General features: G+C 41.8%; 1 protein-coding gene across 3 annotated transcripts in view; it reads right to left on the bottom strand.

Annotated features, from left to right (window-relative positions):
* ift80 (intraflagellar transport 80 homolog (Chlamydomonas)) overlaps positions 1-12,835 on the bottom strand; it is a 74,076-nt gene that overhangs the window by 13,650 nt on the left and 47,591 nt on the right. For all 3 annotated transcript variants that reach the window (XM_066652964.1, XM_066652963.1, XM_066652962.1), the window contains exons 9-13: positions 7,756-7,935; positions 5,528-5,646; positions 4,902-4,976; positions 2,562-2,725; positions 1,418-1,482 (exon numbers count right to left, since the gene is read on the bottom strand). In XM_066652964.1, coding sequence (XP_066509061.1) covers positions 1,418-1,482; positions 2,562-2,725; positions 4,902-4,976; positions 5,528-5,646; positions 7,756-7,935 — 603 coding nt within the window. The remainder of the gene's footprint in view (positions 1-1,417; positions 1,483-2,561; positions 2,726-4,901; positions 4,977-5,527; positions 5,647-7,755; positions 7,936-12,835) is intronic.

Raw genomic sequence — 12,835 nt, forward strand, 5'->3', positions numbered from 1 at the left:
TCATCGCAGAAAGATGACGAGAACAGGAGATAAGGGCGGAGAAATCTGTATTACACCACGTGGCCAAAGGAGTGGAGTCCTGTGCATCCAGCATTTCTTCTGAAAGCGCTGAAACATGCTCATATTGATTTGTACCATGTATGAAACATTAAGAGACTCGGGATGTCTGTGACAAATGATGCTGAGAAGCTACTTCCATAGAATTCCAATGTAATGCCCCCTTGGGTTGGTCTTAAATAAGAGCATTAAAGAGAACTCATTACGTTTAAAACATTCAGGCACAAATGCGTCTGCTATTATCGCTCCAATTTGAAAACCTTCGCACTGTGTATGTATTTTAAAGTCATAGATTTGGCTTTTACTTTTAGTAATAACTATATAAATGAGAACTGAACCAAATAAAACACTGGTGTACTCTAACTACTGGAGCATAGATTTCAAATATAAATGACATTTTATATTGTTATCAGTTACAGGAATTATTAGCCCATCTCAAATTGCACTGGCATCGGCTACAAAAATATCGATCAGGCCCTAGTTATTATTTATCTGGCAGCAAGCCCCGTTAGAGATTAAATAAAGGAGTGAATGGAGTGAGAGAGGAGCAGACTGTTCTGGGCTTTCTCAAAGACACAGAAGCATGACAGCAGCACACACACTCACAGGCCTCACTTGGAGCTTGTGTTGCGGAGGTGATGCAGGGTGTTCTAGACTATTACTCTGTGTGTGTGTGTGTGTGTGTGTGTGTGTTCTGGAGCATGGGGGGAGGGTTTGGATGAGTGTGTCCAGGACAAATCCAGCTGGCTCTCACTTTAACACTCCCGGGTTTTGAAGCTGCACTTGAGGAGTGTTGGCACACATGCAGACGCTGACAAACAGTAACTGCTGATCCTGGCTACCCCCTAAACCCCCCACCTCCCCTGCCCTGGACCTTCTCTTCCTTCTCTCTCTCTACTCATTAGGTCCTTCAGCGCAGACTCTGTCCTCTGGGTGGTGCTAAAACCTGCAGTCATTACTCTAATGGTGAAATCCTGAGATGCAAAATTCACTCTCACAATTAGAAGCAGTCTAAAAAACTACTATAGATTCTTCTATATGGCTTTAATTAAAACACTGTAAGGAAATCTGTAGTGTTGACCATGAGGATTGTAATGTTCTTGTCTTTAGGAACGATTGCTGAAAAAATAAAGAATCACTGATCAAAATGTCATTATGAATGAGGACATCAGCTTGCATGCTAACTCTCACAGAGGATTCAGTAAGAGTAAGAGTGTGATGCTTAAACTTGCTTAGACCTGATTAAACCATGCATTTACTATGTTACGATCAGCAAAAGCTCCATTCTGAATCTAACCAAATGCTTTCTCAATTAAATGTAACTGCGCTTGTGAGTTCCAGGTGAGGAAATATTATTTACCTTATGGGTTAAAGGCTTGCCATCACCAATGGCTTTTCCCAATTGAGCATCAAAAAGATAGACAACTGGAAAAGAACAGAGAGAATCATGGATCAGGAATATTCTAAAGACTTTTTTTTGTTGTGCAATAAAAGACAACTGAATATTTCTAACTGAATAAAACAGAATTTCATGCAGTATTCCAAAGCCCACACTGGGTTCACTGTTTCTGTGATGTCACAAAATCAAAACATTCACATAGAGTAGGTAACACCACTTCAGCCTACAGAAGTGCTCCTTAGTGAGAAAATAACAATAAAATTAGAAGTGTTTTGCACAAATAATGCACAGAAGTGTTCAACATTAAATTATAACATCGCCAATTGCTTCCCAACAAATATCCTGTGTATGTGTATCCTGTGTAACAAAAAAAACCTGCTTGGATTTTCCATGAATCTTTAGCCAGAGAAAGGCACTATCTGCTCCATTTAGTCAAGTAAAGCTTTGACAAATTAGTTCTTTCATGAGGGTTTTCAAGGGAGACTTCTGTATTTATATATATTTGATAACACCTACAGTAGGCTTTTACAAGACGTATGACAGTGATATAGTCAATATTTCAACATGTGTCAGTTGTCATAGTATTTTGACAGCTGACGCTTGTTGCAATAAAAATGTAGTTTGTGTAGATGTGTGTCTGTGTCTGTAATTAAGCTGTATAAATATTAATCATCTCGAATGTATTATTATTTCTGGGCCGTGTGAACAATTTAAATGACTTTGTTGTGTGAGTATTGTTTTCATTTCCTACTCCAATTCATTTTTATATTGATGTATTAGTCTTTAATTTTGTCTCATGTGCTTCTGCTTTTCAATGTTGTTCTGGTTAAGTTCTTTGAGCTGCTCAAGTGTGAAACATGCTGTGAAAAATATAACACATTGTTAATATGATGGGTGTTTTCCATGGTTTATGTCGGTGTTATGTGGCCTTAGGAACGCTGCCCTTCAGTAAAGTGTTACAGAAGACTGAACTGGTCACTCTTTAAGAGCGTAAACCGTTCTGAAACTGAACGAGGCATTCATTAGGAGTGAAAAGTTGAGTTAAAACTAGCAACATAACCAAATATGACCATAAAGGAAGAAGGAATAAATGACAATGCCACACCTTTTTCGTCTGTCTTGTCACGTATTGCAATGGTGTCATTGCTTAGCGAGATGCACTGCGCATTCAGGATGTCTGTCCTCATGCCAGGAAATTTGGGAGTGGACACCATACGTCCCTCATATGAGTACACGTAGATGCCTGCGCCGTCCACCAACAGAAAATGCCTAGACAGGACGGCAAACACAAACAAGGGGAGAGAGAGAGAGAGAGACGGAGAGAGTGAGAAGGAGCAATAGAGACAGAATGTGGGAGTAAGAGGAAAAGATGGAGCACAAGGGTTTGCCATATAGCACAGCCATAATTGAGCCTTTCAAAAAAACTCCCTAAACAAACAGAGAGGGAGGAGAGTCTGTAATTTGTACCGTTGTTTTAAAGCATCACAACTGTTGCAAAGTGTTTTTCCCCAAACTGGATGAGAACAATGAACCCAAACCGGCAATTGCCTTCCCTCCAAACAAGGTTTCATAAGAGAGGGAAGAAAAGCTCTCGGCGATCCAAGAGCTGCGTTTCACTGAGGCTGATGAACAATAATCTTGGAGAAGTGTAACCATTAGAGGCAATGACTAATGGAGATCACTTTTCCACATGAGCAAGTCTGGGTTCAAATGCGCCTCACTGCTGGCCAACACTTTGCGCTGCCTTGGCAGGTGTGTGACAGGGGAGTCCTGGACAGAAGAAGCAGGGGCGAAAATAGGGGCACGCAGAAACTCGATACAATAATACTGGGGCTGTCATGATTATTCTATTAAACTCCATTAAAATTTACTTTCTGAATGAATCCACAAAGATCAGTTTGCAAGATGATAGCATGTATTTTGAACTCTAGTACTCTTTTTAGAGCCTGATGGACAGATATTTAGAGCTGTATGCAAAAGTTTGAGCACTCCTGGTTTAACCACATGTTTCGCAAAATCAGATTAAAATACCCCTATTGAGAATACACTTTTACACAACTCAGCGCACAATCATTGGCTGAAATTAACATTTGGGGGAATCAAAAATTCCTAAAGTTGTGCCTGTAATGTTTTTTTCTGTGCTCTAAAACATCTGCAGATAAATGCCATAGTTAAGTTTGCTCTGTGAAGAAAGTGTGCAATATTATTTTATTTAGGAGATAAATAAAAACATTGTTATTCAACCAGGGGTATTTAAAGGCTAAGCAGCAGCTCTATGGAAGTGTCAAACAAATAAATACAGTGGAGTTTGAGTTCCTAACTTGTGTTTATTGATCGTCAGAAAACATGTTATTTCTTACTAATTGAAGGAATAAGGTTTAAAAGACCCTTGGTCCCCCCTCCCCCCAACGGTTTTCGGAAAACTCTAATAGGCGTCTTGCCTGTGACGTAGATGGTGGACAACACTCTAGAAGCTGCACTTAATTTAATGCAAAATGAGGAAAAGGTGTGTTGTTTTTGGCTGCAATCATTCAATGTACAGTGGGACATCTGTGAACAAATGGCCCAAAGATCCCAAAATATCCAGAAAATGGACTAAATCTGTCCACTTTAAACGGGCACTTTGGAAAGGACCATCCGCTCACTCCGTTATCTGTAGCTCATTTCACTGGCGCTTTTCCAACAATAGAGGCATGTAAGGACACCAACGAGAGGTGTTCAAGAGCCTCTGTAACATGGAGGAAAACAGGGTGAGGACACTCACTTCGCCTGTTTTAGTTGGTGTTAGTTAACGTTAGCTTGACTCGCTAAACTCGGTGGCTCAGATTATACTCGGCTACGTAGCTGCATTACGGAGGTTTATAGTGTCGGATGAATTCGAGTTCGACTTTTTTTTCGACATTTACAAGAATAACGGTACCTCTACATTTGAGTTTAGCTTATTGCTAGGCTATTGTCATGAATAATGTTGGTTATTTAGCTAGATACTGTCATAACAGTCAGTCATAACGGTGTTTTACCGCGGCGTTGTTCAGCTGTTGTCCACCAGTGACGTCACGGTCGCGTTCAAGAATTTCCGTAGCGAGCTCGGGTTTTTCCGTCAATTTAATAAAATTGTCAGTTTTAAAGCAAATTAAGCTGCTATTTTCATTTTAATTCATACTTATATCTGTCAGTAACTAAAATAATGTGAAATATTCATGGAGGAAGTGGTGCTTAGCCTTTAAATGCGTGTTAAATAACTGTTCATTCCTTTTTTTTTTCTTTTTTTTTTAAGTTTCTGAGAACTTCACACTTGAATCCCTTGGTTCCTAGTAAAATCATTTAAATTCCCATTTATGTCCAATATTTGTATTGTTTGAAAACCCAGAATACTCAAAGAACTGTCAAATCAATAGGTAATTTGCTTAATTTCTAATAAAATTATGCAGAAAAGAATCCTCACCTCTCAGTCTGGAGGATTAGACTGACTGTGCTTTCCTTCAGGTCAAAGATCAGCGGTGTGTTCCAGTTTTTAGTGCTGTCAGAAAACCAAAAGAGCAAGATCAGCATAGAACTATCATTACACTGTCCAAGATCACTCCCTCACAGTAAAAATATCTCCCAATAATTCAATTCAATCTGGATTCCAACAGGAAATGATTTATAGGAAAATCTCAGATTTTATTACGCATATTGTTTTATGTTGTATTTGTAAATTACAAAGTATAAATATAATGTTCAGGTTTTCCAACATTTCCTCTCAAACAAACAAAATGAATAGGTAGTTTATCTCCCTTTCCTGAGGTAAGCTCTTCTGGAAAGGCTTTACACTAGATGCTGGAATAATGCAGTGAGAATTAGATGGTACTCAGGTTCAGTAAAATGAGCGAGGTCATCTACTGACGTTGGATGATTAGTTTTAGTTCACAAATGTCACTCCAACTGATCCCAAAAGTACTGGATGAAACGCCTTCACTTCAGAGCATGTTTCAGTGCTCCACAGCTCAGTGCCGGGGGATTGTGCTTGTGACAATGAACGATTGTGTCAGCAGTGGATAGTAGTGTTACATCACTGTTCCCGTGTCACACCTGTAGACTGAGCACTGCAGAGAAGTGGCCACTACCAGATGACCATGAGCCAGTGACGCTTTAATGACACGATCCCTGAACTCCAGGATGTCCACAGCATCATTCAGCACATTCCTCACCTAAAACATACACAAGTACATTACAAACAGAATTACCAAAAAAGCACCTTTTACTCAGCATCCAGACTGCCTTAAAATACTAATCCATATAGTTAAACTTGTTCATTCATTGTCTGTAACCCTTATCCAGTTCAGGGTCGCGGTAGGTCCGGAGTATACCCGGAATCACTGGGTGCAAGGCAGGAACACACCCTGGAGGGGGCGCCAGTCCTTCACAGGGTGACACACACTCACACCTTATTGACACTTTTGAGTCGCCAATCCACCTGCCAACGTGTGTTTTTTGACCGTGGGAGGAAACCGGATACGAACTCACAACCTCCAGGTCCCTGGAGCTGCGTGACTGCGACACCTACCTGCTGCGCCACCGTGCCGCCCTAGTTTACATATTACATATGCTTTCAATTAAGAGTCATCCAGTGGACTCTGTTTGTGTGTGTGTGTGTGTGTGTGTGTGTGTGTGGGGGTATTCCTCATTCTCTGATTCACCCAAATTATTTCAGACAAATACTAAGGCAACCACAAGGTGGTAAAATTGCTAGTTTATTTGTGAACTGTTGGCAGATGGAATAAACCCACACAAACACATGTACACACACACACACACACACACCACTTCAAAAAATGTATATTACAAGAAAAGGCAAAACCATTTTTAATTCTAAATCTAACTCTACTCCCAAGTCATTGTGAAGTATTTCTTATTTTTTCTACATGAACACTTCACAGTATATCTCTCGTTTTCAAATTACAGAAATAATAGAGATACATGTGTTGTATTCTGGAAAGTGAATATAAGGAAGGAGAAATAAACCAAGTGTTCCACAGCACTGTATGTATTTGGGATTACTTAAATCATGGAAATAGAAAATGCAACCAACTTCTAAGTTTCCCCATCTGGAAAAATGTGATTTGTAATAAACACAATACATTACACACATGGAATATTGACTAATGTGAACCTATTTGGTTCATTGTAAATATGACTCAGTAAGAGCCATCTATATCAAGTGTGTTTGTGTGTTTATAAATCTGAGTATGCAAGCACATGTACACTCAAAACACACACACAGGCAAGACAGCCACAGTGCAGTTTTCTTGAATTTAAACACACTGTCCAGTAGCAGGGGCCCCAGACAGGCCGGCCATTGTCACTGACCTACAGTCTGCCCCCACTCCCCAGCAAAAAAACAACCCAGCTACAGCGCACACACTCACAATTCATTGAAGCCAGCACGGCCACAGCTCCCCTTTTGATTTCGCTTCAGGAGGTGTGTATGTAATATGAAGGAGCTGTGTAATATATTACCAAACTTAACTCTTTAAAATGAAGAGGTATTACAGTCATATGCAAACATCTGAAAACTCTGGGCCAAACGACATGTTCTGTTAATTTTCTTAACCGTAGTAGGTTGTGTTCTTGCCTTAACAGACTCCGGTGCCTTAAGAATTACATACAGCCTGTATGCTGCAGAGATCCCAGGACAATGAACAGAGTACAGATCCCAGAGCTTCAGCTTTCAGCAGGTCCATGAAAGCTGGGAACAGCTGAGAGGTTTTGAAGGATGCTGGGCTCGACGCTGTTCTGGCCCGGATCAAAGCCAAGCTGGGAACAGTGACAGGGCATTTGTTTTCCAGAGTAAGCTGCGAAATGGGCCAATTACTGCTACCGAACACCAACATCCAGTTCAGTTCTGAGCTCACTGAAGTACACACTGAAGATTTTCTGGCCTCCTGGACTTAACGTGAACCCATTAATACAATAAACAAAGAGCATAAATAAGAAAATGGGACTGGGCCAAGCAAAACCCTTTGATCTAGTTTATGACATCACTAGTCCCTGGCTTGTGTTCTCTTAAATGTTAATTCAAATCTAATCATATCAACCATATCAGAACAGCTCTGAAGAGATATTTCTCCATTTGAAGCAGTATTTTGGTCTGTACCGATTCTGTCACGTGCACGTTCACGTCTGTGAAAACAGAACCCAAGCAATCCCTTCTGTCCCTATTTTGAGGAAGAGTCAAAATGTCAACAGACACTAATTTTCTTAACATAATAACGTAAACACTGTTTGTAAATTACTCTATTGAACTGGTATGCATGTACCTGCATGGCACGTCTCTTGGTGAGAGTGATCTCAAAGTTCTTCCACTCCCACCGCTGCTCCACAATGTGAGCAAAGATGACCTGTCCATTCCCACAGGCCCCTGCCAGCTGTGTGCCATCAGCAGACCAGGCCATACTGAACACGCTGCCTGTGTTTGGCTTCTCTAAAGCATACGACCACTGTGACAGAGAGACAGAGAGAGAGAGAGAGAGAGAGAGAGAGAGAGCAAACATGAGAAGATTAACTTAATAATATATCAGCAGAATAAATAGCTAAGAATTGTACATTAACATTTAAAAACAAGGTTCGGTAAAGGTTCTTTGAGGTGCCACAGAAGAAACACTTATGGATCCCTACAGAACCAATGAACCATGAAAAAGAGATTAATTTTATAGGGGACATATTATAAAAAATAAAATATTAAAAATTAATCGTCATGTGCATGTGCAAATTAATGTGCGGGTCTGGAGCCCACCAATTCACACAATGTGAAAGAAGACCACGCAGTTAGTTTTCTTAGTGTTGCCTAAGTCAGAAAACATAGACGATCCGTTCTGATTCTGCTTCGCTTCCGAGACTTTAGCCCAGCCCCTGTTCAATTTACGTCTGTTCAATCACAGCACTGGACCTGTGTTTATGTGTGAGTTCAAAGACGGATTCAAACACAGCAAAACAGACACAACCAGCATGGGGAAATAAGAGCCCCGAGTAAAAACGGAGAAAACAAGAACGAAGAAGAAAGATAACAGAGCGAAAACCACTAAAAACCAGATCTTCTGCTCCTCTATCTTCACTGCTCTGGGGTGGGGTCAGGGTGAACAGCGAGCGGCTCTTTATCATTTAAAAGAGTACAAACCTTAACATAATGTTGTAAAGTTTAATATGAGATTATTTCTGGAAATTAAAAGTGAAAGAAGACTAAGACCAAGATTAATTTCTTCAGGTCCGTCTGGTGTATTCTAGCCTCATGAAAAAGCTCAGGAGATTTGAGATGAGGGGAATGACGGCCTGAATACATCTCGTACTCAGTGCTAATGGAGGAGGGCTGTGGGCAGCCTGCAGTGATGAACTGTGAGATGCTGCATGGCTCCACTCCAGCAGAGTCCCGTGCTCTGCCTCGTAAACGCACACTCTGCTACACTCATTTATATGGCGCACCCAGAGGAGGAGTTTGTGTGTGAATACACTGCAGGGATATATTTGAGCATGTCTGAAAAAAAAAAGCAGTAACTAAATTTACACGGTAAAGATTCTAGTAACTTACTGGCAGCTTTACACCCAGCAAATTACCGTTAATCTACAGCATTGTTTTGAACATCATTTCTCCAGTGCACTTCACCAGGAACAGAGCCTCAGTTCAACAGAGTAACACCCACCCAAAATTCAAATTCACAACACATTGTCCCTTATTTGTCAAGTTGCAGAGGGTCAAATTTGACTGTAAAATGAGCGCACTCACATTTCACAATCACAGTTCCCAAAATGGTTTAGCCATTGTGTAAAAAAATCAGAGCCTTAAATGACATACAATACATTGCTTGAAGCACTTCTATATTTAAATAAGTTTTATTCACTCTCAACATAAAGCAAATAACTACTCAGGTTATAATTAGTGCACTGTGTCTCCTAAGTGTGTATCATCTCTTCCAAACAGTTCTTTCCAGTTACACACACAGAGACTTTGGAAAAGAAAAAAAAACACTCCCTGTTTCACCCCCACGTCTTTCTCTCTCGACTCTCTCCCTCCGTCCTCCCTTCCCCCTCTTTCACATGATGGTCTGCAGAGTGTGTGTGTGTGTGTGTGAACAGGGTCTGCTGTGTTAGTGAGCCTCTGCTTTCAGGTGCTATAAAATGCTGTGGAGAGTGTCCCAGCTCCGAAGGCCTTGCTATTGTTGGTTTGGGTTTGAACGCCAGTCTCGGAGGCGTTCTGCAGACACTTGTGTAATTGCGGTGTTTATGGATTATATTTAGAGTCCACACTTGAGCCAACATTAGACATTTTAAGGAGCAGAGAAGAACAGTTTCATGGCTAGGGCAGAGAGAAGGAGGAAGGAGAACGAGAGTCACACTGGTAGTGATATCGAAGGCGTTTCGGTCTGAAAGACCCCGTTCTGGTTACGTGTTATTCAATGGTGGTTCTATCACCTGGAGATCACTGGTTCGAATCCAGCTGATGCCTTAGCCGTCAGAAAGTGGGAGTCCTAAGCTGTTTTCATATTTGACGTCGGGAAAGTGTTCTGAGAGTCAGGTCCGGACATTTTCTGGAGTTGGCCTTTCACACTTGAAGAGTACAGATGGAAATTCTCACAGCGGGAAATGTACAGGCATTGGGTGGAACGACCTCATTTCACAGTGGATTCTCTGGAACATTACCGACTCTATTCACACATCCTCTCACTCTGTCATTACCTGGACTTTGTAACTGGGGGCTGGCTGGAAAACGTCCGGGTAATGTCTGGTACAAACGTTACAAACGGCTCTCTCTTGGACACAAAAAGGTCCTAAAACTGCAGTGCTTGTGATTTGAACATTGCTCTCTTTCAAACAGATAGAAAAGCTTAATCGCTCAGCCCTACACATGACTATAAATGGCAAATGAATAACGAATGAGCAAAAGGGCATATAGCGGGCAAATGACCCTGTACAGATCACCCCTTCTTCAATGCGCTCTATCATTTTTCCGACTCACTCTTCTCACTGAACGTTCCTTTCCTGCTCTCCCTCTCTGGTCTGCTCTCTCTCTCTTTCTGGAACAATCCTCCTCTCTGTAGTCAACATGACGGCATTCCCCCCACATGCTGCTGCCATCCATCCTATGACCCCTGACCTGGCAGAATCAGCTCTTTCTTAATGTGTGCAGGTGGCTGACCGCACCAGAAGACAGGAAAGGGGGTTTGCAGAAAAAAAGAAAAATGTAAAAACTATATATACATATATATATATATATATATATATATATATATATATATATATATATATATATAAATAAATGGCCAGCTTTACAGCTGCCACTGGCTGGCCACCAGAGCACAAGAAGGAGTCTGTCTTAATTTAAGATGCTGAGGTGAGGCGTTATTTCCGCTTCGGTCAATCAAGGCGAAAGGTTGCAGTTGACAGGCTGAATTGGAGGCGTTTGATCACTCCGCCCAGCTTGCTATTTAAAGCCAAGCGGTGGCGAAAAATAGAAGCTTTCCTTAGGTCAGCTTCCTGCCTCCTGTAAGAGTGTATCAAGACCCGAAATAGTCTGCGAAAAGTGCACTTTCATCCAATCCACGCAAGCACGTCCTCAAAAGGTGGCGGTTCCTTTCATTTGGCTTTTCCTCCTGGCACCGATTTCTCTTTCTTTCCCTCCTCACCTGCCTCCACATAAATCCTACACTCAAAATGACTTTTTTTTTTTTTCTTGGAAGGTGGGTGCAGCAAAGATAAACAGCTATGGCCGCATGAAAGGACGGTGCCCGGCTTTTGAAGTTTACTTTTATATACCTTTTTTCAAAACAAGGGCGCACTGTGCTTGGACCCACTCCACGGCCCCTGAAACGGACTATGTTTTAAAATAATAGTGCTCCATCTATTCTTCTGCAAACATGGCAATACGGCTCAGCTTTAGGGCTCTCTGGAGGGGACGGGTGACTCACAGATGGAGCTCAACGTATACACCAGACTGCAATGAGCCAAGACACATGATAGCGGGCTGAGGAGAGCTTTTTGGATTTGTGCTTGCTTAATGCTTTTAACATATTGAGCTATTAGACTCCTGCTGCAGGAGAAGGAAACGTGTCTGTGTGTGTGAGGGAGTGTGTGTACAAGGCAGCAGGAGGGAACACATACAGGTGTGTATATTGGATGAGTGTGCAAGGCATATGAAACCTAGTGCACATCTACAAGATGCAGAGACTGCCAAGTGCATTAATCATTGCCATTGCTGCTGGATCTTCCTGAACAACAGAGACTGTGGGTGTGGTTGTGGCCTGACAAAATCATTAAGTCTTATCTTATAATTAGCTGCCATATAAATAACAATGAGGGGCGGCACTGTCTGTGAGAAGTGTGGTGTGTTCTCCCTGTGTCTGTGTGGGTTTCCTCCGGGTGACTGTCTGTGAGGAGTGTGTTGTGTTCTCTCTGTGTCTGTGTGGGTTTCCTCCGGGTGACTGTCTGTGAGGATTGTGTTGTGTTCTCCTGTGTCTGCGTGGGTTTCCTCCGGGTGACTGTCTGTGAGGAGTTGGTGTGTTCTCCCTGTGTATGTGTGGGTTTCCTCCGGGTGACTGTCTGTGAGGAGTGTGGTGTGTTCTCCCTGTGTCTGTGTGGGTTTCCTCCGGGTGCTCCTGTTTCCTCCCACAGTCCAAAAACACACGTTGGTAGGTGGTTTGGCAACTCAAAAGTGTCCGTAGGTGTGAGTGTGTGAGTGAATGTGTATCTATGTTGCCCTGTGAAGGACTGGTGCCCCCTCCAGGGTGTATTCCTGCCTTGCGCCCAATGATTCCAGGTAGGCTCTGGACCCACCGCAACCCTGATTTGGATAAGAGCTTACAGATAATGAATGAATGAATGAATAAGAATGATTCATATTTTAATTGTCACATGCAATTATAAAATTAATTTTAGCAATTTCATGTTAAGCATTTTTTCCTCTAAAAGGAAAAACACAAAAACAACACGAAAATCCACCAAGTTCAGTTAAAAAGCCCTTCTCCTTGGGGCTGTGGACCATTAGGTTTAAATTCTCTGCAGGGATACAGCACCATTCAGTACCTTTGAGATGAGCTGAAGTGGTATTGGCATTCCAGAACTAATCAGCCGACATCAGTACCTGACCTTCCTAATGCCCCTGCATCTTGATAAAAACAGAAACTGTTACTGTAGCAGGAGCACAAGCTGCTTGCAATGAAGAAGTGTCCAATAAGCAGATGTCCACAGACTTTTAGACATATGGCAGAAAGGCTAAACTAGGCAACATTACTGTAGCCTCATACTGTATTCAGTAGCAGGTTGACTCTGGCTCACTTGACGAAATGTGGGCAAGGGAGTCTTTCAGTTAGAAGATAACCTAGAACCATCAAAGCAGAAAGACAGAAGCTA

The sequence above is a fragment of the Hoplias malabaricus genome, chromosome X1 (genome assembly GCF_029633855.1).
Source record: "Hoplias malabaricus isolate fHopMal1 chromosome X1, fHopMal1.hap1, whole genome shotgun sequence".
Lineage (NCBI taxonomy): Eukaryota > Metazoa > Chordata > Actinopteri > Characiformes > Erythrinidae > Hoplias > Hoplias malabaricus.